This window comes from Oncorhynchus kisutch, linkage group LG28, assembly GCF_002021735.2.
Source record: "Oncorhynchus kisutch isolate 150728-3 linkage group LG28, Okis_V2, whole genome shotgun sequence".
Lineage (NCBI taxonomy): Eukaryota > Metazoa > Chordata > Actinopteri > Salmoniformes > Salmonidae > Oncorhynchus > Oncorhynchus kisutch.
Window position 1 is genome coordinate 37,081,299 of NC_034201.2, and position 24,487 is coordinate 37,105,785.

General features: G+C 42.0%; 1 protein-coding gene across 20 annotated transcripts in view; it reads right to left on the reverse strand.

Moving 5' to 3' along the window:
* Nucleotides 1–24,487, reverse strand: part of LOC109872857 (disks large homolog 2-like) — a 306,188-nt gene that overhangs the window by 227,787 nt on the left and 53,914 nt on the right. For all 20 annotated transcript variants that reach the window (XR_004206033.1, XR_004206034.1, XM_031808345.1 and 17 more), the window contains exon 4: nt 11,428–11,496. Coding sequence is in view for 18 of the 20 variants with exons in the window: in XM_031808345.1 (XP_031664205.1) it covers nt 11,428–11,496 (69 nt within the window). In the remaining 2 variants the exon portion in view is untranslated. The remainder of the gene's footprint in view (nt 1–11,427; nt 11,497–24,487) is intronic.

Below are 24,487 nucleotides of genomic sequence, written 5' to 3' on the forward strand. Positions count from 1 at the left end.
CCATCACTCAACAAAAAATGCAAGAGAAATGTCAGAAAAGTTGCTCATAACCTGCATAACTTAGTGGCCCTCAACTATTATGTTTAATAATGTATGGTTTACAGTTACAGTACAGCAATATGAACAACACAAAACAAATGTGGTTTAAAAGCAGCAGCTTGCAGTGAGCACAGCTTAACTTCGGGACCATTTTAAGACATTGCTACATCCCACTTTGATCTGGGTGGAATCTCAGCTCTGTGAGAATGCTCCTGACAGGGTCACTGCAGGCCTTCGCTGAAGCTCATCTCTTCGGACATAGCCAAATCCAGGGTCGCCGGCGGTTGCTGCTCTCGCCTCGCCCTGCTTCCAAAAATATCCCCTTACACACACCATCGTCAGCCTGTGACATAAACCTGAACCTTTCTCTCCCCTAGATTTACACTAGGCTTAAGCCTGGAGGCAACATTTCCAGGTAAGGGGTTTAACTACTTCTTGAAATAGGAAAGTCACCACTTTGTAACCCCACATCATTAGACACGCCTTTGTCTCAGCCAGAGGGGATACGTTGAAAATACCTCTGTATCCAGTTCTCGTTTAGTCTCTTGAGTCTCTTTTGTTGTATGCAGAACTGACACAGGGGAAAGGGTTTCCCAGTGAGCAAAACTGGTTCAAAAGAACTGACTGGGTTTATTGTACATGGATGCTCAGATAAAGGAAACACACATCATTTCTCCTCACCCTGGAACTTCATTGATCGGCCACTGAACAGGTTTCCAAGGGCTAAGTCAGTCACTGATTAAAAGGTAAGGATCAAAAGAAGCAGCCACTGAAGCCCTTGAGGACTGTAACTGAGGATACCTGCCCTAGAGGGATAAAGGCGGTGTGTGCCTGTGGTGTCGTGTGCCCTGGACATCATTTCATCTTGAGATCAGCTTAGTGTAGGGTTGCAAAGGAAGGTAATATTACCGGTAACTTTCGAAATTGACTAGTAAACTACCAGAATATTGGAAACGTTCAAGGATTTTTAGGTAATTTGCATAACAGCTCAGGTTGGTGTAAGGAGGTTATGGAACCAATTGGTCTCTCTCCATCCGTCCCTCAAACTCATTTCTGGCAATTCCCGGCTGAATCTGGATTTGTCATTGGTCGGGCGACCAGCTATCACTCTACGTTTGCACGTGCGATCAGGACTATTAATGGCACTGGTGTACATTGCTAGTCTGGGGACTTCATCCTGTCTCGTATGTATTTAAATTCACTTTTAGATCTTGGATCTTGGATCTTTTAGATCTTGGCATTACTGATAATGAATGTTACACTGCCAACAGTCCCTGCCATACAAAATAGTCCTTCTTCTTTCATGTACAATACATTACGCTGTAAATCTGGTCTACCACAGCCTTAGAGCCATTAGAATAGAACATTGAAATAAAGTGTAACGGAATAAAATCACATGAGCTCCTGTTACACACATGACCCGTTGATGCCCATGCTACTGTATGGAGAGGCGTCCTCTGCATTACAGCCCCACCTAGAGAATTGATGGTCCATCTAAAAGAAAAAAGTGACTTTGTGGACAATCAAAACACTACAGTGTAGGAGGGCTCCCTTCCTCTCCCTCTCTCTATTTCTCTGTTACAGCTATGCCCTCAATGTGCCTCACTATCATTACATAATACTCCTGTGGAATGAAAATTACATATCATTACGCTGCATTTGCTATGCTTAAAACTGGAGAGGGTGTCGTGGCCGATGTGGAATCCCTAGCCATAGTGAGCTAGTAGCAACCATTACTTTGGGGTTAGCTCAATAACCAAACACAGAGATGCCAACATTGTCTGAATTAGTATTCTGTCCATTCATGTTGCAAAACTGAAGCAGCTTTTTCATACCCTTGGCTATGGCAGTCCAAAGTTTGCGGCCATTGTAAACAAATCTGTGATTGTCATGCAAATCGGTTCTCACATGACAAGTCGGATAAGAATGGAAAAAGCCAAATGGATAACATTTTCAATAGTTAGGGAATCTCATTGCACTGCGAGGAGAGTTGAACTGACTCCCCACACAATCAGTTATCAGGTTAAAAAATCAGCCGTTCCTCGCACTCGTCTTCACACACAAAGAATGAAATAAACCAAATGCCGACCCACCTCTGCCATGATCACAAGCAGCACAGCAAGCTAACACCATTAGGGAATTAGGTGTTCCGTAACAAAACGTTCCGTCATTTTCTTTTTAAGGAGTCTGCATGACAAAAACAGGAATAGACGATAAGAGATTCAGGAAATAGCGCCAGCTAGCAAAACAGAAATATGGGGCTTGGAGTCTAATGGTTGAGATGTGGGGGGGGGGCTTCTGTTGTTTCGATCTGGGACTCCCCGCGGTTCCCCAGGTTCCCCAGTCACAGAGTCCACTGTCTGACGCCATGCCAGGCTGCACAGTGAGCTACAAATATTACACTTGTATATTTCAATGAAATGCTGTGGATGTGCAGTCAGAGCCCAACTCTAAACCAGGAAGTGGGCTCACAAAATAATTGAGAAATCTTCCCATGTAGCAAGAAAGACGGTGTAAATTGAAATGTATAAATTTCACACTGCAAACATAGTTATTTTTTCCAGAAGGTTAGTTTTGTAAAAGATTGCAGTCAAGCTGGTCAATGACAACAGAAAAAACACTGGGGCTGTAGTGTATGGCTAAATTTCTATTGGAATTGGTTATTTTGCATATTTGCAGGCATTTGCATTGATGTACAGTATGCACAACTACACATTGTGTGATAAATATGGAATTTCAATTGAAATATGAAGTATATGAAACTAAACTACGCAATTATTATTATAATTTTCAATTGTGGGCATACTTTCCTGTGACAGTCACTTTGCAACAGAAGCACTGTTCTATCATGCATGATACATATGCTATTTCTAGCACAGCAGCCTGAATATAATTCAAATGTCAACTCCTCAGACTCAATACTTCAGTATCTAGAGCGAGACTGTCAAGAAAGCTAACAAGCCTCTCTCTCTCTCTCTCTCTCTCTATACCCCACCTCTTCTGCTTTCTGACACATGCAGCATGCACCCAGACTATGTGCCTAATACATAACAAGGAAAATATATGCATCACACAAAAAAAACACACAGACACCCCCAGGTGAGATTCCTATTCACAACTAGTTCTCACAGCCTCACTGCAGAATTAGACGTTAATCCATGTTTCTCCATACATTAAATTGCAATGTTGCTCCAAACGTCAAATTTAGAAGGTTAAGGGTGGGTGTTAAGGTTTGAGATAGGGTACATTTTTGTATATATATATATATATTTTTTTAATAATAATAATAACCTCAGGACGTCGCTCTTTCGGATGCCCAGGAGGAATGACATTATTTTGCTTTGCCTAACCCGGTAAACTGATCACAGTAATGGTTTTGAGTGAATGAGTACATTGTAATGAAAACCCTTCTGACACCTACATGCTGAAGGCAGTGTACGCCACAGTGCAGTAAGTACAGTGTTCTTCATCATGAATTTAACATGGCATGGAAACAAACATAAATATTTCACTAGGCTTTCAGAAAGGGAATTAACATTATCATCATCCTGGAGCTGCTGGGTCATGTTCATTAGGACACACAAAATAAAACATTTTAAAACACTTTGCAATGGGGGAAAAATAACATGATTTATTGGACAAGCCGAGGTAGTCCCTCCCTGTTCCAGTCTGTTTTCTTCCTTTTGGTATCGAATGAACAGGACCTTGATGTTACTTGTCATCGGAGAAGGAGGGGAAAGCAGTTGAAAGAGTGGTTATTATGGGAGAGAGTACTTATTTTGAGACTTCCTTGGATTCAATGATTAGTCATTACAATTCAGTCAAACTTAACATTTTATGAGAACAACTGTAAAGCAGGTGCTCTGGAATGACATTTTGCCTTGGTTCTGATCTAGGATATCGGATCTGGGTTCTCCCAATCATAACCTTAACCATTTAACCATCTAGGGGAAACACCAACCCTGGACTAGTATTCCTTTCTGCCCAACAACAAACCATGACTATCACTTTCACACAACTTCTGCCAAGACAAAATTATCAAAAGACAAAAACCATTAACACAGAATTCAAAAAAGTTCTCATTTGTCAGACCGATTATTTGATCAGTCTGGTTTATTAAAACAAACCAAAAAGAAAGAGGATGTGCATGCTCTAAATAACCAAAGAAAGAGGATGTGCATGCTCTAAATAACCAAAGAAAGAGGATGTGCATGCTCTAAATAACCAAAGAAAGAGGATGTGCATGCTCTAAATAACCAAAGTGATCTTGTACTAATTGTGGACAGCTGAGATAGAGAGGCTTCCTCTGAAATGAATCCAGATGCAGCCCGGCTCTGCTCTACACTATTGTTTAGCTCCTGATCAATAAGGATCTTCCGGACCTCACAGCTTTCAAAGAGGCTCATTAGCTCTCTGATTGGAGCAGCGGAGGGCTGCCTGAAGTTTCCATCAAGTTCTAGAAGAGTGACATCTCAATAGAGGTGCTGTCACTCCCCAGTGGGCTTTAAGCCTGTTAACCATTCAAGACTGCTGCACATGAGCGCACACATATATAAACACACACACACACACACACTCGTTGAGCAGACAGTGTGAAATATGCAGAGAAACCAATGCTGGAGCACACACACACACAGACACAGACACAGACACACACACAGACACAGACACAGACACAGACACAGACACAGACACAGACACAGACACAGACACAGACACAGACACAGACACAGACACAGACACAGACACACACACAGACACAGACACAGACACAGACACAGACACACACACAGACACACACACAGACACAGACACAGACAGACACAGACACAGACACAGACACACACACACACACACACACAGACATAGCTTCTTCCCTCCCGTTCACGCTGCATCCCTCTCATTCTGTCGCTCTCACTGCTGCTCTTACCTTAGTTGTGACAATGCAAAGACAATCCATTGCGGGCAGAAAAGCTCAACCTATGCTAGAATTCATCACCACCAAGAAATGTGTGAGATGGAAAGGAAGAAAAGAGGGGGTGGGGGAGTGAGCTGCCACGGGAGAGATGGCACACAGATAGCCACTACTGGAAGTGGGGCCCCTCTGAGAAACTGGAGTCCTCCTCCACAATGCTGAAGGCATTCATGATCCTAACGCAATCTTAAAGTCCAGCACACGTCATCTGCCGTACAAACGCACGAGTTCTGCTGGAAAGCGAGCCACAGGCTTGGCCCCCTCCAACCTGAGAACCTTCTCCCTCTACTCTCATCTCCTCCTCTGCTTTCCAGCCGACAACTGAGCGACAGAGTGGAAGGAGACGAGAGCGGAGGAAAAGGGTCGTGGTGGTGATGCTGATGCACAGTTGAGACGGAGCAGCAGCTAAGTGGAAAGAATAAGGTTCCCCAGCTGTTTCTGACTTTTGACTGACTGACTAACTGACTGGCTGACTGACTGAATGAGCAAATGGATGAAAGGATGAATGGATGGAAGAAAGGAACTATGTAACAATGTGTACCTATAGTAGTTCTGAACAGGGTTATAATAACTAATGTTTTTACAATGGTATAGGATAATCTACTGTGAAGTGTGACCAAGTATTTCAGTACGTGTGTGTGGGTGTGTGTCTGTCTGTTTGTGGTTGTGCGTCTGTCTGTGTGTGGGTATGTGCATCTATCTGTGTGTGGGTATGTGCGTCTGTCTGTGTGTGGGTGTGTGTCTGTCTGTGTGTGGATGTATGTCTGTCTGTGTGTGGGTATGTGCGTCTGTCTGTGTGTGTGTGGGTATGTGCGTCTGTCTGTGTGTGGGTATGTGCGTCTGTCTGTGTGTGGGTATGTGCGTCTGTCTGTGTGTGGTTATGTGCGTGTGTCTGTGTGTGGGTATGTGCGTCTGTCTGTGTGTGGGTATGTGCGTCTGTCTGTGTGTGGGTATGTGCGTGTGTGCACATCCATGTGTGTGTCTTTTAAAATGTGGCTCTTCAATTACATTCCAGTTGAGCAGGTCAGTTTATGTGATTCACAATGAATGTTTGGAGGCAGAGATTTCATGAAAGAAAGGACAAGGTTTTGATCTAAAAACAGTCCTTAAAACAAAGCTAGCTAGACATACTACAACAAATTCTATTTCCTTGATATTTTGTACAGTTTGCTTTTTCAACAGCTGTGTATCTATAGGCTGCTGAGAGTGACAAGTGAGTTTACAAGTGAGTTTACACTTGCTAGCAAGCTGGCTAGAGTTTTGCACGAATGCACCTCAAAGACAACGCTAGCAAGCTACTGTAGAAAGCACATTTAGCCTGGATATGCTGTAAGTTCTAGTGTAGCTAACATTGCACAGTGACAAGTTGAGAACAATGAAATCAACAGGAAAATAGTGTTTCAAACCTCAATCCAAAGCGGATTGACCGACAAACGCATTTCTCTTGTCTTGAATGAATGTGATCTCTACGAACACTGGGGAAATTCCCTTTAAAACGGTGGTTCCCAACCAGAGGTACTAGGACACGGGGGTACTTGAGAAGACTCATGAGACCATAGGCTGACTGTACGGGGGTACTCTGGGCACAGCAGAATGCAGTTGGTGGTACAGTAACAGAAAAAGGTTGGGAACCACTACTTAAAAAGGTACATTGTCGAGCTAGAACCATAAATAATATATAATGGTTCTATATCTATGTCTAAAACACGCTTTGAATGAATTCTGGCCTTAGTTATTGGACTGCTGGATCCTGAAGTGCTTTCCCTTTGGAACCACAAACCATACCAGAAGTCAAGCCTTTTTGTTGTGGTCTGTTACCATGAGACTATGATGAATAACCTTGAACCTGCCTGTTTGTGCCAAGAGCTAAGGCCTAGACTTTAGCTCAGTGTGCTAACGTGATATTGAAAACATACAGCAATGCATCTAAGCAGGGATTCAGCTCATCTCCCCCCACACTGCAATAAGTTGTTGAGCTAAGCAGAAGATACACAGCCAAACCCCTTAAGGTCTAAACGAAGGTCACATCCTAATAGCAACAAATCAATATCGAGTCAAAGGTCAAACACAAACATAGACACACAGACACCCTCTGGGGAGCCAGGTCAAACATGTGGTCACAGCACACTGACTAACAGCATTTGTTTTTCCTAATAAGCAGCATAATGGCTGCCCACAATGGATACCAGGGACAGACTGGGACCAAAATGCAGCCAAGCATTTCTAACACACCGGAACTTTCTTTGCTTTGAGGCCCACACATTGGCTGTCCCAACAACTCTTGTGTTATGAAACACTTTTCTCATCAAACCAGGAGGAGAAGAATCTGATGTTGCGTTGTGTGGTCATGTTGACTTCAATACCGGTACTCACCATTGTAACTCTTATGGCATATTCATATTAACTAGCTAGACAGTCACCAAGAAAATGCATGGCCTTTACATAACATAATAGTTAATAATAATAATAATAATAATATAATATGCCATCCTCTTATTCTTATCTGTATTTTTGGAAACTGCACTGTTGGTTAGGGGCTTGTAAGTAAGCATTTCACTGTAAGGTCTACTACACCTGCTGTATTCAGCGCATGTGACTAATACAATTTGATTTGATTTAATACATACTTCACAAGTGACAGGCTAATATTGTCACCCATCAGACTATTCTCAAATTAATCTGGTCTTTACATATACTAAATAATATATGTGTGAAATTAGTTTTGATTTAGAATGGACCATTATCATACACCTGTCTTGAAACAGGGGCAGCGGGGAAAATACATGTCATCTATGCACTTAAATAGCGAATGGAGAAGGCTTTTCCCGTGCTTCATTTTCATGCCAGCCAGGTAGGCTATACTCCTGTTGTAAAGAGAAGCAATGTGCTTAATATTAGGAAGGTTGAGAAATAATTATAGGGCGTAAGGGGACAATGGCTTTTTCCCACAGGGGTGTTGCATAACTTTGTTAATTAATTCAATAAAATACCAATACTTTTTGGGGTTATTTGTTTATGAAATAAATTAACTAAGTATGTAATTGTTGTGTTATTTGTTGACTCAGGTTTCCTTTATGTAATAGTAGGTTTTGATTGAATATCTGATAACATTCTGTATCAAAAATATGCAAAAGTAGACAAAATTATAAAGGGGGAAAATACTTTTTCACAGCACTGTAGATATATTATTAATATGAAATATTATTACATGATTTTAGAGGAATTGCAGCTCCAGAAATGTTTTAATCAACATGCGATAAAGCCCAAGAGCTTAGCTAACAAACCAAATGCAAACAAATTAGCAAGCCGTGTCTACTCCTAGTTAGAAAATATTTGAATCATTGGATTACTTCAAACAAGCAAACACATGTTACTTGGTCAGAAGTGAGCCCATTGACGCTGCTTTGGACATGAGAGGACTAACAGCCACAGGGTGCGATAAGGTTAAAGAGTAGTGTTGTGAGATTTTCCTTGGCAAAAAGGAAAACAAGGAGCAGACATCACTCTTTAAAACCTACTTTTGTAGAATAGTGTGTGTTATTTGTTAAATAAACAAATATGACTGAATCTGGGTGAAGTCTGCTTCATGTTTCCTTTCCTTCCTTACTTACTTCCTACAGATGTAGGATCTTAATTTGAGCCAGTTTGCTACAGCAGAAACATAAACCTGCAGCAACAGGAAATGTGAATTATTATGTGGATTATAATTAATGGACATTTTTGTAGGGGTTGATAAAAATTTTTGTAAGGGAAAATCAAGTCTGAAATTACAACGTGGAAATTAAAAGTTTCAGAAGCCTTTTAAAACCTCAAATACACTAAACATTTTAAGGTTATCTTACAAAAGCGTGATCAAATTAAGATCCTACATCTGTAGCATCGCTGTACTGGTATCGTGGTAACCCTATTACAGTGTTATCATCATTGTCTCTCTCTCATATTCAACTCTGGTGTTTACCTGCTGCCTGTAGAATGATTGGTCCTCTGATTGAAGTTCCTCACATAAGAGCACTTTGATTACTGCTTTCATTTTGTGGACATAGTAGCGCCCTCCACTCAGAAATGCACTGACTATCTATTCACACACACACAGCTCAGAGGGGGTGTTTACTAAGGCTAATCTTTTCAGCAGATGGGACTCAAGCTGGCTTCGCCTGATTAGATTATGTAGGGTGAATGATTTAACTTTGCTGCCTCTCATCGATAGGTATAGGTGAGGTATTGTGAATTCTGGTTGTAACTGATACAGTGGATTCATGCACACAGGAGTCAGGACATAAGAGAGACAGGTTTTTAATTAGTCTACTTTAGTGTTTGACCTTGACCATGACCTTTTCATGACATGGAGACAACGTCTGAAGTAGAATACATTTGAGATCAGGGATGGACAATAATAAGGGCCGAAGTGTGCAGGCTTTTGTTCCAGCCCAGCTGTAACATACCTATATCAAAAAGATCTGCATGTCTATAAAGCACTGTGCGGAATTCATTCCAGGTAGTAACTTTGATTCTCAAAAAAAAAAGATCCTGCCCAAAAGGCAAAATAAGCAGTGCAACTCCAAACAGTGACATGGTACATCTCAAGCTGCTGTTACCTACGTTTCTGTAGTTAGATGATATAATCACTTTATTCTGGTCTCAAGCTCTTAGACCATATCCCCCGCCCTTGTGCAGGGATAATCTCATGTACTTTGCTGAGCTTCTTGTTGCCCAGACTATGGAACAAGAGCTTCTGAATTTGAACAAAATTTTACAGTCGTTGATTTGCACCTTTGCTCAGATCACTCCTGTGGCTTGTAAGATTTGTATTCATTTGTACTAATGCTTTATGACAACGCAATTGGGTTATTTGTAATTTAATGTTCACAATATGATTATGAAATATATATTGTTTAGATGAAATACAATTAAACGCACATTAAAATAAAAGCAATGCAATGAGTTTCCTTGACTATGTTAATCAAATAATTCTAACACACTTTCCCAATGAGCAGTATGTTTTAATGAATCATGGAAAGCTGGTTAGGTCTGAATGCCCTGATAAAAATACATGGACATTGATTAGATAGGGTCTATAATCGGAGACTCTCTGTATCATGCTTGTGAACTTCCAAAACCAAAGTTATGGGCAGAGTGTGTCTCACCAGAGTGACTGGCTCTGTGAAGGTACTGGGGTTGGCTGTGAGGGCGAGAGGTGGCAATTACTGCTAGTGTCACTGCCTTACACACAGGAGGGGGGGGGGGGAGAGAGAGAGAGAGAGAGAGAGAAGCGAGGGGGCGATAGGTAGGGATAAATGGGGGCGAGGAAAGGTGCAGTATGGTGCATGAAGAGCGAGAAAGACAGAAAGAGAGAGAGGGAGAGGAGGGGCTTGAGAAACAGGAAGCAATCGTTAGCTGAGCTCCCCTATCTCTAGCAAGCTCTGTATCCAAACAATCATCTGTTCAGGACCCACACAACATGACTAAGCCTTGACAGATTTCTCATGCTACAGTACACACCTTCACTCCTCCGGCCACCTCTCTCTGTTCCATGTTGTTTTTCTATTCCTCTAGTTCAGGGCTCCATTTTCTATTGGAATTTTCTATCCGATTTCTATTAAATAAATTAGGAATTTTATATTGCAATAAGAAACTACCATAATTGACTATGGGGGGGGGGGGGGAATCTAATTATATTTACAAGAATTCAAAGTGTGTCACGTCTGAGAAGACTTGATAAAGTGGTGCTCTGCTCACACCGGCAAAAGGCTAGGTGTCCAGAGAAGCAACTAAAAACTTTTTTCCCATAGCCCCAGTGTATAGCTCTCCAGCCGGTGATAAAAGCTCTGTCCCTTGAGCCTACAAGTCTGTGTGTTTTCCCACACCTGGGGCTTCAAAGCCTGTCCATAATGCTGCCTCTTGGTACTGCCTAGAAAGCCATCAACAGTTTAAGTCAAAATTCGGTGTTGTCTCCCTCGTAAAGACCCCTCTGGCCCCGCAGTGGGGAAGCCGCTGATGTTGAACCCTCTGGGTCTCCGAAACATTGCTGTTGACTGGCCATTTTTTAACGTGTTTAACCTATGCTGTTGACCTGAGAGATGATAGGTGAATAGATCCTGGATCACGCTGACATTGCCAGCTCACCACCAATCAGACAATGTTGAGAAAACGTTCACTTTAACAACAAGAGGCCAGTAGCGTAGCATGACAGAATTAAAAAGAACATACACTAAATGTACAAAACATTAAGAACACCTGCTCTTTCCATGACATGGACTGACCAGGTGAATCCAGCTGAAATCTAGTCAATTCTTAAATACACTTAAATCAGTGTAGATGAAGGGGAGGAGATGGGTTAAAGAAGGATTTTTAAGCCTTGAGACATGAATTGTGTATGTGTGGTGGGCAGAGAGGGGTGTCCACAGGGTACTCACTTCAGAGACTTTCACACTGATCGGTGTCTGGTCCTTCCCACCGTGCTCCGAGCTGCTCCGCTCCCCCATCTGAGGACACACACACACTAAGTATCATTATATTAGGTTATTACAATACAATAAGTTCATGTAAATGTAGAATAAGCTTAATTGGAAATGAATAACTGAAACCACAATGAAACATTGTGAGTACAGAGAAACTAACTATTTTCAAAGTTACACAGTTTCTTTAACCCATGAGTCCCTCTAAATTATAAACAGCCTAATTGTCTTAATAGTAGATCAGGGTATAAAACCTCATCTCCACAATGCAGAGACATTCTGCCATTAACCGTTGATGCTGAGCAGTACCTCGCTATTTGTTTGACTTTTGGCCAAGGTGATTCTTCAATCAGTACCCCAACTATTATTGTGTACATGTCCAACACTATCAAAAAGAAATGCTTAAACCTGGTACACACACACGGATGAACGCACACACACACACACACACACACACACACACACACACACACGGATGAACGCACACACACACACACACACACGGATGAACGCACACACACACACACACACACACACACGGATGAACGCACACACACACACACGGATGAACGCACACACACACACACACACGGATGAACGCACACACACACACACACACACAACACGGATGAACGCACACACACACATGGATGAACGCACACACACACACACAAAATGTCTCTTGTTTACTTACCATCTACGCTCTCATTCTTGTATTTAAAATGTGTCCAAGGAAATTCCTAAAGTCAAATGAATCCAAGCAAAACATAAGAAAAGACTGCAGCTTGCGCTTGCACAACCTCAAGCTGAAGTGGCACAAAAGCACACAGTGGGATCAAAAATACTGTACCAGATTGCATGGGATAGAGAGTGTCAACACTCTGCCACAAAGCACTGATTTTGTTAAGCCTTCATCTATTCAGCATGGCTTAATACACTCGGCTTGTGTTTTGTAACACAACGCAGACATCAAATAATTTTCAGGAAAGTTCTGATTCAAATGAGCAGACGGAGTGAAGTTATGGGACATGTTTGCGGCCCAACTTTTCAGGCTGTTTCTACACAAATGTAACTATGGTTTTGGGTATAAGGTGTACGGTAAAGTTGCCCCTAGATGCTGATCTGGGATCAATTTATCATTTTCCCAATGATTAAGGTTAGGATCAAAAACACATGATTTCACATAAAGTCATGTGGTTTTTCTGTAAGGGGAGGGGAAACTTCCCCCCGAAGCGTTAGGTAAACCAAAACAATGCAGACCGTGTTGGCCAGGGGACAGAAGGCTTGCAGAGGCTATGACCTGCTTTGTGTTTCTTTCTATCTAGGGACCATGCTGTAAGAGAGTGTTTACAGAACTGCTCCTCTAGCATACACAGTAGTAGGGCAGGTGACCCAATCTCAGAATTCAAAGTCCCTTGTGACCTCTATAACCCCTTCACTTATCCCCATGCATCTACTAAACATACACCTCCACTCCTTTAACACCAAGGGCTTTTGAACAGTTTATTTGATTTGATGTACATTAGTTCAGATCTATACATATATACTGTATATCTATCAGTTTGTACAGCTCTGGAAAAGGAACAATATATGTATGAACCAGGAATGTTTCAATGGGGAGAGATAGGATTACTACTGGATTACTGAGGTCGCTGGTTAGATGCCAAGTATGTCAAACACACACGCACACACATACACACACATATACACACACACACACACACATACACACATACACACACATACACACACACACACACACACACACACACACACACACACACACACACACACACACACACACACACACACACACACACACACACACACACACACACACACACACACATACACACACACACACACACACACACACACACACACACACACACACGCACACACATATACACACACACACACATACACACATACACACACACACACACACACACACATATACACATACACACATACACACACATACACACACACACACACACACACACACACAAACACAGACGCACACGCATACACACACATACACACACACGCATACACACGCATACACACACATACACACACGCATACACACACACACACATACACACATACACACACACACACACACACACATACACACATACAGCACGGAAAAAAGATCATGGGTGATAGACATTGGGTCTAAAGGGTCATAGAAATCGTAAAACAGAGGGAGAACTGAAGAATTGCATACACAAAAAAAGTTTTGTTTAGAGATGCATTAATTGATTGCATAGATCATTGGGATATTGAAATTAAGATCTAAAGACAATTGTGTGCAACGATAATGAAAATGTTATCATATTGAGAGAAATACGATTTAACTCAGACTTCACCTTTGTACTGGGGGAGATCTTTTACAAAGACTAGCTTCCCCCTAGTGGATGAATAGAAAATAAAAAGGTTCATCCTATATCAACTAACCACAGCATTTCAAACGAGACATGAAATATTCTAAAATGCCAAATTGACATTATTTCCAGTACTCTATAGTGTAATTGAATTCATGATCAATTGGGGTGACCAGTTAATCAAGTGTTGTGTGAAGAAATCACACTGGAAAATGCAGCTGTGTTCCTTCAATCCTGATCCTGGAGAGCAGCAGTACATGTGGGCTTTTGTCACACGACACAAAAATCATGTGACCACAATAGAAATTAGCCTTTGGGCTTTATTGTGAAAATCCTCATAATGATTTAATGTATATACTGTTATCTCTGGTTGGAGTGGATCAATATGTATTTTTTTGGTGTCAAATTACATCAATTAACCAACAACACAAATATTTCAAAACTAATGTTGTCCTGGGTCAAAAGCTAGTAAAACTCTGCAGCCCTACAGGACAAGAAGTTAAGAACACTGTTGTACAGGAGTGACTGTATCGCTTGGTAATTTATACATTCTTACAGATCCCATCATTTGCAAAATTGATGCCTCATGGGGTAGTAAGCAATGATGTGTATAAACCTTGGATTGCTGATGCTATGTAATGGCCAATGAGAGGCTTTGAAGCCACAAGCGCCATTAACTCATTGGAAGGAGCAGTCCTCCACAGGAAAGGAATTCTAAAATATTTCAATTAAATGTTTCAAAGACAAAATGTATTTAAGCATTTATTTGTTGTAGTCGGGACAGTGACATTAGTACTCTCAGAAAAATATGTTTTTAATAATTGTTCAGTTCTCTTAATATAATGTTCAAGCATGCATTTAGGTATCTGTAATATAACATACAGTACTTGTCAAAAACTAATGTAGACATTAATAAATGTATTTCTTTTGCTTTCAAAATCTTTTTTACAATGGAGAAGGAATACCAAGATGGCTACGCGGTGGCTTCAATGCAGGGTCCCCTGTTAGTCATCTATGGTTAATACATATCAGTAGGAGCCCTCAAACTACATTTTACATTTGAGTAATTTAGCAGTCACTCTTATCCAGAGCGAAATACAGGAGCAATTAGGGTTAAGTGCATTTGTCACGTTCTGACCTTAGATCCTTTGTTTTGTCTTTTGTTTTAGTATGGTCAGGGCGTGACTTGTCTATGTTAGTTTGTCTATGATTTTCTATTTCTGTGTTTGGCCTGGTATGGTTCTCAATCAGAGGCAGCTGTCAATCATTGTCCCTGATTGAGAAGCATATTTAGGTAGCCTGTTTTGTATTGTGGATTGTGGGTGATTGTTCCTGTTTCCTGTGTTCACGGTACGGGACTGTTTCGTCTTCCTACAGTTTGTCGGTTTATTGTTTTTTGTTCGTTGTTAAAGTATTCTATTAAAATGGATAATCATCACGCTGCATTTTGGTCCTCCTCTCTTTCCCCAGACGACAAGCGTTACAGCCTTGCTCAAGGGCACATGGCCCAATGCTCTGGCCCAATGCTCTTAACCGCTAAGCTACCTGCCGCCAACTGAGGTCATAGCCTTATTTAATAGGAACATTAAATAGCAAACAAATCATTCAGTCAACATTCATTTCAGTTATTGGCTATGGCGATATCTTCTATATGAATGCCGCTGCCACTGTATTGAAGCAATTTGATGCAGTTTATCATAGAGCATTGTGCTTTTTACGAGCGATAGGTTCAGTACACATCATTGCATTTTGTATCAGCAAGTAGGCTGTCCCTCTTTGAAGACTTGGTCTGCATTGCACTCTTTTAGTCTACAAAGCCCTCTTGCATAAACTTCCGCCATACCTTACCTCCTTGTTAACCTTCAGATGTATAACTTACCAGACCCGGACTCAGGGATGGCTAACCCTGAAGATCCCTTCAATCACCACCCAGTTACCAGACCTGGACTCAGGGATGGCTAACCCTGAAGATCCCTTCAATCACCACACAGTTACCAGAACTGGACTCAGGGATGGCAAACCCTGAGGATACCTTCAATCACCACATAGTTACCAGACCTGGACTCAGGGATGGCTAACCCTGAAGATACCTTCAATCCCCACACAGTTACCAGACCTGGACTCAGGGATGGCTAACCCTGAAGATACCTTCAATCCCCGCACAGTTACCAGACCTGGACTCAGGGATGGCTAACCCTGAGGATCCTTTCAATCTCCACGGAGTTAAGTAAATCTGCTTTCAGTTTTTTTGCGCCTCTCGAGTGGAATAATCTCCAAAGCTCCTTAAAGGAGTATTTCATGAATATGGCAATTATGCCCTTTATCTACTTCCCCAGAGTCATATGAACTAGTGGATACCATTTTTATGTCTCTGTGTCCAATATGAAAGAAGGTAGATATAGTTTCACAAGCCAATGCTAACTAGAGTTAGCGCAATGACTGGAAGTATATGGCTATCTGCTAGTATGCTAGTAGATACCCATAGACTTCCAGTCATTGAGGTCATAAAGTCTGTCTGTGGTATGAATACTTGGTAGAACTGTAATGCAGAAATCAGCTACCATCTGAATGTACACATAGTGCTGTATTGATTTGTATTATTCAAAATATAGTTAGTCTACGTTAATGTTATATAAATACCAGAATTAGTATAATATCCTCCAATATTCTATATGTCCAACTTGTTATGGTATTTGGGTTGCTATAACATTTGGTTTGAAGTGACATTTAGCATTTGAGCATGCTTTAGGAAGCATCCTGCCATCCTACCACTCCTATGGGTTCATGATGCTAATGCTGGCAGTGGGGTAAGTAAATAAAGAAAACTAAGCCTTATTTTTGGTAATTGTCTCCTAGGATCAATGAACAAATCAGTTTTTTCAATAAAATAAAATGTTTAGTCTACCTCCCCTTTTAACTAGCAAAAACTAAATAATACTACAATCAAATGATGGTAAATCAGCGTTTTAGTATTAATGTGGATTGTCCTTCGGAAAAAAGCTGCACATTATTTAAGGGAATATTTTTGTTTCGCAAAATATGCAAATGAACTGTAATGTTGCTAAAACAACAGTCTGTTTTGGATCTTTTTTATTTCAGATAACATTATTTACATGTGTAATTATGTTTTAATAAGTTAATGTTTTGCATTTATTGTTGCTTTTTCAAACAGTTTGTTCTTGGGGCCAAAATGACCCCAGTTGGTAAAATAAGTTGGTAGCACGAGGGTTAATGAATCTGCTAAGAATCATCAGCATGATGTCATGAACATAGAAATCAAATTAATATAAAGGGGGTCTCCATTCAAGTCAATGATGGCATAATCACGCTTTCCGTAGCCGATGTGAGCAAGACCTTTAAATAGATCAACATTCACAAAGCCGCGGGGCCAGACGGATTATCAGGACGTGTACTCAAAGCATGTGCAGACCAACTGGCAAGAGTCTTCACTGACTTTTTCAACCTCTCCCTGACCGAGTCTGTAATACCTACATGTTTCGAACAGACCACCATAGTCCCTGTGCCCAAGAACACTAAGGTAACCTGCCTAAATGATTACTGCCCCGTAGCACTCACATCGGTAGCCATGAAATGCTTTGAAAGGCTGGTCATGGCTCACATCAACACCATCATGTGAAACCCTAGACCCACTCCAATTCGCATAGCGCCCTAACAGATCTACAGATGACGCAATCTCTATTGCACTCCACACTGTCCTTTCCAACCTAGACAAAAGGAACACCTATGTGAGAATGCTGTTCATTGACTACAGCTCAGCGTTCAACCCTATAGTGCCCACAAAGATCATCATTAAGCTAAGGACCCTGGAACTAAACACCCCCCTCTGCAACTGGATTCTGGACTTCCTTTCGGACCACACCCAGGTGATAAGGGTAGGCAACAACACATCTGCCACACTGATCCACAACACTGGGGCCCCTCAGGGTTGCGTGCTTAGTCCCCTCCTGTACTCCCTGTTCACTCACGACTGTGTGGCCGCGACTCCAACATCATCATTAAGTTTGCTGATGACACAACAGTGGTAGGCCTGATCACTGACAACGATGATACCACCTATAGGAAGGAGGTCAGAGACCTGGCAGTGTCGTGCCAGGTCAACAACCTCTCCCTCAATGTGAGCAAAACAAAAGTAGCTGATAGTGCCACAGTGTCTCCTGACCCCTCCTGTCTCAGCCTCCAGTATTTATGCTGCAGTAGTTTATGTGTCGGGGGGCTAGGGTTAGTTTGTTATATCTGGAGTACTTCTCCTGTCCTATTCGGTGTCCTGTGTGAATTTAAGTGTGCTCTCTAATTCTCTCTTTCTCTCTTTCTTTCTCTCTCTCGGAGGACCTGAGCCCTAGGACTACCTGACATGATGACTCCTTGCTGTCCCCAGTCCACCTGGCTGTGCTGCTGCTCCAGTTTCAACTGTTCTGCCTTATTATTATTGGACCATGCTGGTCATTTATGAACATTTGAACATCTTGGCCATGTTCTGTTATAATCTCCACCCGGCACAGCCAGAAGAGGACTGGCCACCCCACATAGCCTGGTTCCTCTCTAGGTTTCTTCCTAGGTTTTGGCCTTTCTAGGGAGTTTTTCCTAGCCACCGTGCTTCTACACCTGCATTGCTTGCTGTTTGGGGTTTTAGGCTGGGTTTCTGTACAGCACTTTGAGATATCAGCTGATGTACGAAGGGCTGTATAAATACATTTGATTTGATTTAGTGGACTATAGAAAAAGGAGGGTCAAACAGGCCCCATTAACATAGACGGGGCTCTAGTGGAGTGTCGAGAGTTTCAAGTTCCTTGGTGTCCACATCATAAACAAACTATCATGGTTCAAACACACCAAGACAGTTGTGAAGAGTGCACGACAACACCTTTTCCCCCTCAGGAGACTGAAAAGATGTGGCATGTGTCCCCAGATACTCAAAAAGTTCTACAGCTGCACCATCGAGAGCATCCTGACCGGTTGCATCACTACCTGTTATGGCAACTGCTCGGCATCTGACCGGAAGGCGCTACAGAGGGTAGTGCATACGGGCCAGTACATCACTGGGGCCAAGCTTCCTGCCATCCATGACCTATGTACTAGACAGTGACAGAGGAAAGCCCAAAAAATTTGAAAACACTCCAGTCACACAAGTCATAGACTTTTCTCTTTGCTACTGCACGGCAAGCGGTACCGGAGCGCCAAATCTAGGTCCAAAAGGCTCCTTAACAGCTTCTACCCCCAAGCCATAAAACTGCTGAACAATTTTTCAAATGCCCCCCCCCCCCCATTTATTTTTATTCAGCTGCTACTCGCTGTTTATTATTTATGCGTAGTCACTTTACCCCTACCTACATGTACATATTACCTGGCGTTACTTTTTTATTGTATTTTTTTACTTCAGTTTATTTAGTAAATATTTTCTTAATTCCATTTCTTGAACTTCATTGTTCGTTAAGGACTTGTAAAGTAAGCATTTCACGGTAAGGTCTACACCTGTTGTATTCGGCGCATGTGACAAATACATTTGATTTTATTCAATCATAATGATCTGTATAGTAGTATTGGGACAGTTTCGGGGACAGATTAAGCCTAGTCCTGGACTAAAAAGCAGCATCACCATCACACAAAACATTTCCAAACACTACTAATCATCCCTTAGAAAATATTAGCTAGATTAGGTCTACACCTGTTGTATGAACATTCTACACTACCATGGCAATCCAGCATCAGTTGATAGAACATTCCAAAATACCATGGGAATTATTGCATCACAATACAAGGTAGACATTGCGAATGTACCCATGAGTTTGTCAATCAAATTGCCAGGGTTAGAGCTTCCAAGCTCCAACTTTTTCTATGGTCATGAACATCAGGGTGAGAATCGGCATTCTAATCAAGGACTCAACAAGTAGTTCAAACAAGTAAAAGAATGATGAATAAAATCTAGAATAATCTATAAATAATTTATTCTAGCTCCATTTCGAGGACTTATTAATAGACGTCTCAGCTTCATTGTGGAAAGTTGCTTTCGTCAAAGGGCAAGCATTTATAACCCTCACACCTTCAGCTCTCTCCATCCATTCCTTTAAATTACAATGTCACAGGCCAGGCCTGCGTATATACATCATAGCCAAGTTCTTGGAGCTCTTCCAACACTAGCAGGCTCTCTCTCAAAGGCGAATTAGCTAGAGCTACACAGTCCAGCACACTGTTGCCGACACAGCTCCTGTTACTTCCGTGTTGGGAACAGCTTCAAAAAACAGTAGAACCAGAGCCTGTGTTTGTCAGCAGAGTCGTTCTGTGTAATGGGGAAAACTGCTAAAGAAGGGATGGGTGTGTGGAACTGGCGATCTGCTCAGGGCTCCCGATTCCAGGGGATCTAGGGACCAATTATCAGTTCTCATCTCACATTGGAGGCCTATTCTTTTTAAAGATGACCGTTGAAAGCCAACATCCACCAATGGCTGGCAAGATAAAACAGCATATGGGTCTTTCTATAAATAAAGGGACCAATTTTTGACATCAGGGTCAAAATTCCTAAATGGTTTGATAATAATAATAAAAATAATATTATTATAATCAGTAAACTCTTAAAACAGTGTGTGTGTGTGTGTGTGTGTGTGTGTGTGTGTGTGTGTGTGTGTGTGTGTGTGTGTGTGTGTGTGTGTGTGTGTGTGTGTGTGTGTGTGTGTGTGTGTGTGTGCAAACTAGACATCACATTATTGCTTCCTCTGTCCTTGTTTCCTCCACTTCTTGCCTCGCATTGTAACTACATTGGAGCCCGGGGGGAGGAACCTTCCCCCAATGTGCGTTGAGAAGGATGTGAGGAATGGAGGACACAAGGGGAGAATCTCAATTGCATGTCCTTCATTCTTCATGTCCTCTCTCCTCGCCTCCTTCTCAAAACCCATTGGATAAGAAGGTGAGAGGGGAGGGACTTCTGACCTCATCCAATGGGTTTTGAGAAGGAGACAACAAATCAAAGAAATGCAATTGAGACAGAGGAAGTAAGTATTTGACAGCTATGAACATGTTTTTACAGGGCCAGACTGACTGACTGAGCTACCATAATACCCATGGCCTGTCCAGAAACAACCCCTAGCCCCTACTACCCAGAGTCTAGACACTTGTGGAGATCTGAGAGGGATTGATGCGTGGTGACATGGTGAGAGCTCCACCTCACCCTCTGATAGGCTTAGTGGAATTTTGGTGGTATTGCTCTACACCTGTCCAAATCTGTCCAATGCTCTCAGTGTCTAGGGGGAGAGGTTAGGGGTTGTTTCTCCACAGTACCCCACAACCCTTCAGATGTGTGGTGGACCTACAGCACGACACTTGAGGCATTGGTTGGATGTTTAATTCCATTGACATACACACACAGATTTGCACAGGTGTAAGTTGCACACCCATGGCACTATCAGGCTAATCAGACTGGTCTGAGAAGCCCCAGACCTGCTGTAAACAGTGAAAGAATATATTTACATTTCTACTATTCATTCGAGCTAGTTAGATGTGCAACCACTGACTATCTATAGCTAGGGGCATATCTCAAGTCTAGCAATAGATACGGTTTTTATTAAGATAACCAATGGTTAGCTAGGTAGCTAGGATATACAGTGTATTCTGAAAGTATACAGACCCCTTCCCCTTTTCCAAATTTTGTTACGTTACAGCCTTATTCTAAAATGGAATCAATCCATTTTTTCCCTCATCAATCTATACACAATACTATCATGACACAAGGCGAGACCCAGATTCAGACACAGGAGGCAGATGGTTGGAGTCTTACAATATTTATTAATCCAATAGGGGAAGATAAGAGAATGGTCGTGGACAGGCAAAAGGATCAAAACCAGTTCAGTGTCCAAAAGATACCGAAGGGCAGGCAGAATCAAGGTCAAGCCTGGCAGGATGATCAGGCAGGCAAAAAAAGAAGTCCAGAGTCAGGCAGGGGTCAAAACCGGGAGGATTATCAAAAAGAGGATAGAAAATGGAGTACGGGAAAAACACGCTGGTTGATTTGACTAAACATACAAGACAAAATGGCACAGAGAGACAGGAAACACAGTGATAAATACACTGTGGAAAACAAGCAACAACTGGAGGGGGTGGAGACAATAACGAGGACAGGTGAAACTGATCAGCCTATTTACAATAAGTATTCAGAACCTTTGCTATGAGACTCGAAATTGAGCTCAGGTGCATCCTGTTTCCATTGATCATCATTGAGATGTTTCTACAACTTGATTGGAGTCCACTTGTAGTAAATTCAATTGATTGGACATGACTTGGAAAGGCACACACCTGTCTATATAAGGTCCCACAGTTGACAGTGCATGTCAGAGCAAAAACCAAGCCATGAGGTCGAAGGAATTGTCCATAGAGCTCAGAGACAGGATTGTGTCAATGCACAGATCTGGGGACGGGTACCAAAACATTTCTGCAGCATTGAAGGTCCCCAAGAACACAGTGGCCTCCATCATTCTTAAATGGAATAAATGTGGAACTACCAAGACTCTTCCTACAGCTGGCTGCACTGCCAAACTGAGCAATCGAGGGAGAAGGGCCTTGGTCAGGGAGGTGACCAAGAACCCGATGGTCACTCTGACAGAGCTCCAGAGTTCCTCTGTGGAGATGGGAGAATCTTCCAGAAAGACAAACATCTCTGCAGCACTCCACCAATCAGGCCTTTATGGTAGAGTGGCCAGACAGAAGCCACTCCTCAGTAAAAGGCACATGACAGCCCACTTGGAGCATAAAGGCACCTACGGGACCCATAGACCATGAGAAACAAGGCTCTCTGGTCTGATGAAACTCTTTGGACTGAATGCCAAGCGTCACATCTGGAGGAAACCTGGCACCATCCCTACGGTGAAGCATAATGTTGGCAATATCATGCTGTGGGGATGTTTCTTAACAGCAATGACTGGGAGTCAGAATCGAGGGAAAGATGAACGGAGCAAAGTACAGAGAGACCCTGGATGAAAACCTGCTCCAGAGCGCTCAGAACCTCAGACTGGGAATGGGAATGTTCACCTTCCAACAGGACAACAACCCTAAATGCACAGCCATTTCTGGAGAGACCTGAAAATAGCTGTGCAGTAATGCTCCCCATCCAACCTGACAGAGCTTGAGAGGATCTGCAGAGAAGAATCTGAGAAACTCTCCAAATACAGGTGTGCCAAGCTTGTAGCGTCATACCCAAGAAGACTCAAGACTGTAATCGCTGCCAAAGGTGCTTCAACAAAGTACTGAGGAAAGGGTCTGAATACTTATGTAAATGTGATATGTTTTTTATTGTTAATACATTTGCAAAAATGTATTTAAAAAACTGTTTTTGGTTTGTATTATGGGGTATTGTGTGTAGCTCGAGGGGGGAAATGATTTAATCTATTTTAGAATAAGGCTGTAACATAACAACATGTGGAAAAAGTCAAGGAGTCTGAATACTTTCCGAATGCACTGTATTAGTCAGCTAACCATTTACAGTAACAGCAGTTCATTAACAAGTCAATAGACACTAAATCATATGCAGAAATGTTGAAATCTTACCTTATATTGGCACTGTGGCATGGTATGAGCAGCTATTAATCAATTAATTATTAGATAATAGTTTAATAGAATGGAGTTAGAAGGGTGACCTCCTACTAAAGGACAGGAAGTGTTGGCGGCGCACTTGAGCAGGCATTCCACATTAAACCCTACACACATTTGAACATCAAAATATGAAGGTTTTTGGGAGTTTTATATGCACAAAAAAAATGGATTTCTCTTCAAAAATGTATAAACAGGCTGTTTTCATATTCCATTTGAACTCGGAAAATAAATTATTAAAATGTACATGGAACATAATCTTACCTCAGGAATCTTGATTTAATGTTGTCTATGAAGTAGGCTAATTATCTTGACCGCCGTAACAACAGACACCAAAACTGTCTGTCAACTGTCTGTCAATCCTCGAGATCAACATTATTCCCACACTTTGGCTGTTGTTAAATCGCATTCAGTATCACACAAGCTCTTTATCACATGACTGTCATTCAGAAAATCCTTTCCTGAATCAACTGATGTTGCGCGATAATGTCCCTACGTAACTAAACAGCTAGACATCAAATGCGCATCAAACTACTTTTATATTATTGACGAACCCTGTTAATGACAGTATTGATTTTAGTTTTATTAATCATATTTGTAAGGATGGACGCTGGAGACGAGAAGCAGGTACAGGGAGTGAACATTTAATAACCACGGACAGGAACAGAATACGGACAGCGTCTGGACAGGGGAAACAGAAATGGACAGGAACAGAATACGGACAGCGTCTGGACAGGGGAAACAGAAATGGACAGGAACAGAATACGGACAGCGTCTGGACAGGGGAAACAGAAATGGACAGGAACAGAATACGGACAGCGTCTGGACAGGGACAACAGAAATGGACAGGAACAGAATACGGACAGCGTCTGGACAGGGGAAACAGAAATGGACAGGAACAGAATACGGACAGCGTCTGGACAGGGGAAACAGAAATGGACAGGAACAGAATACGGACAGCGTCTGGACAGGGGAAACAGAAATGGACAGGAACAGAATACGGACAGCGTCTGGACAGGGGAAACAGAAATGGACAG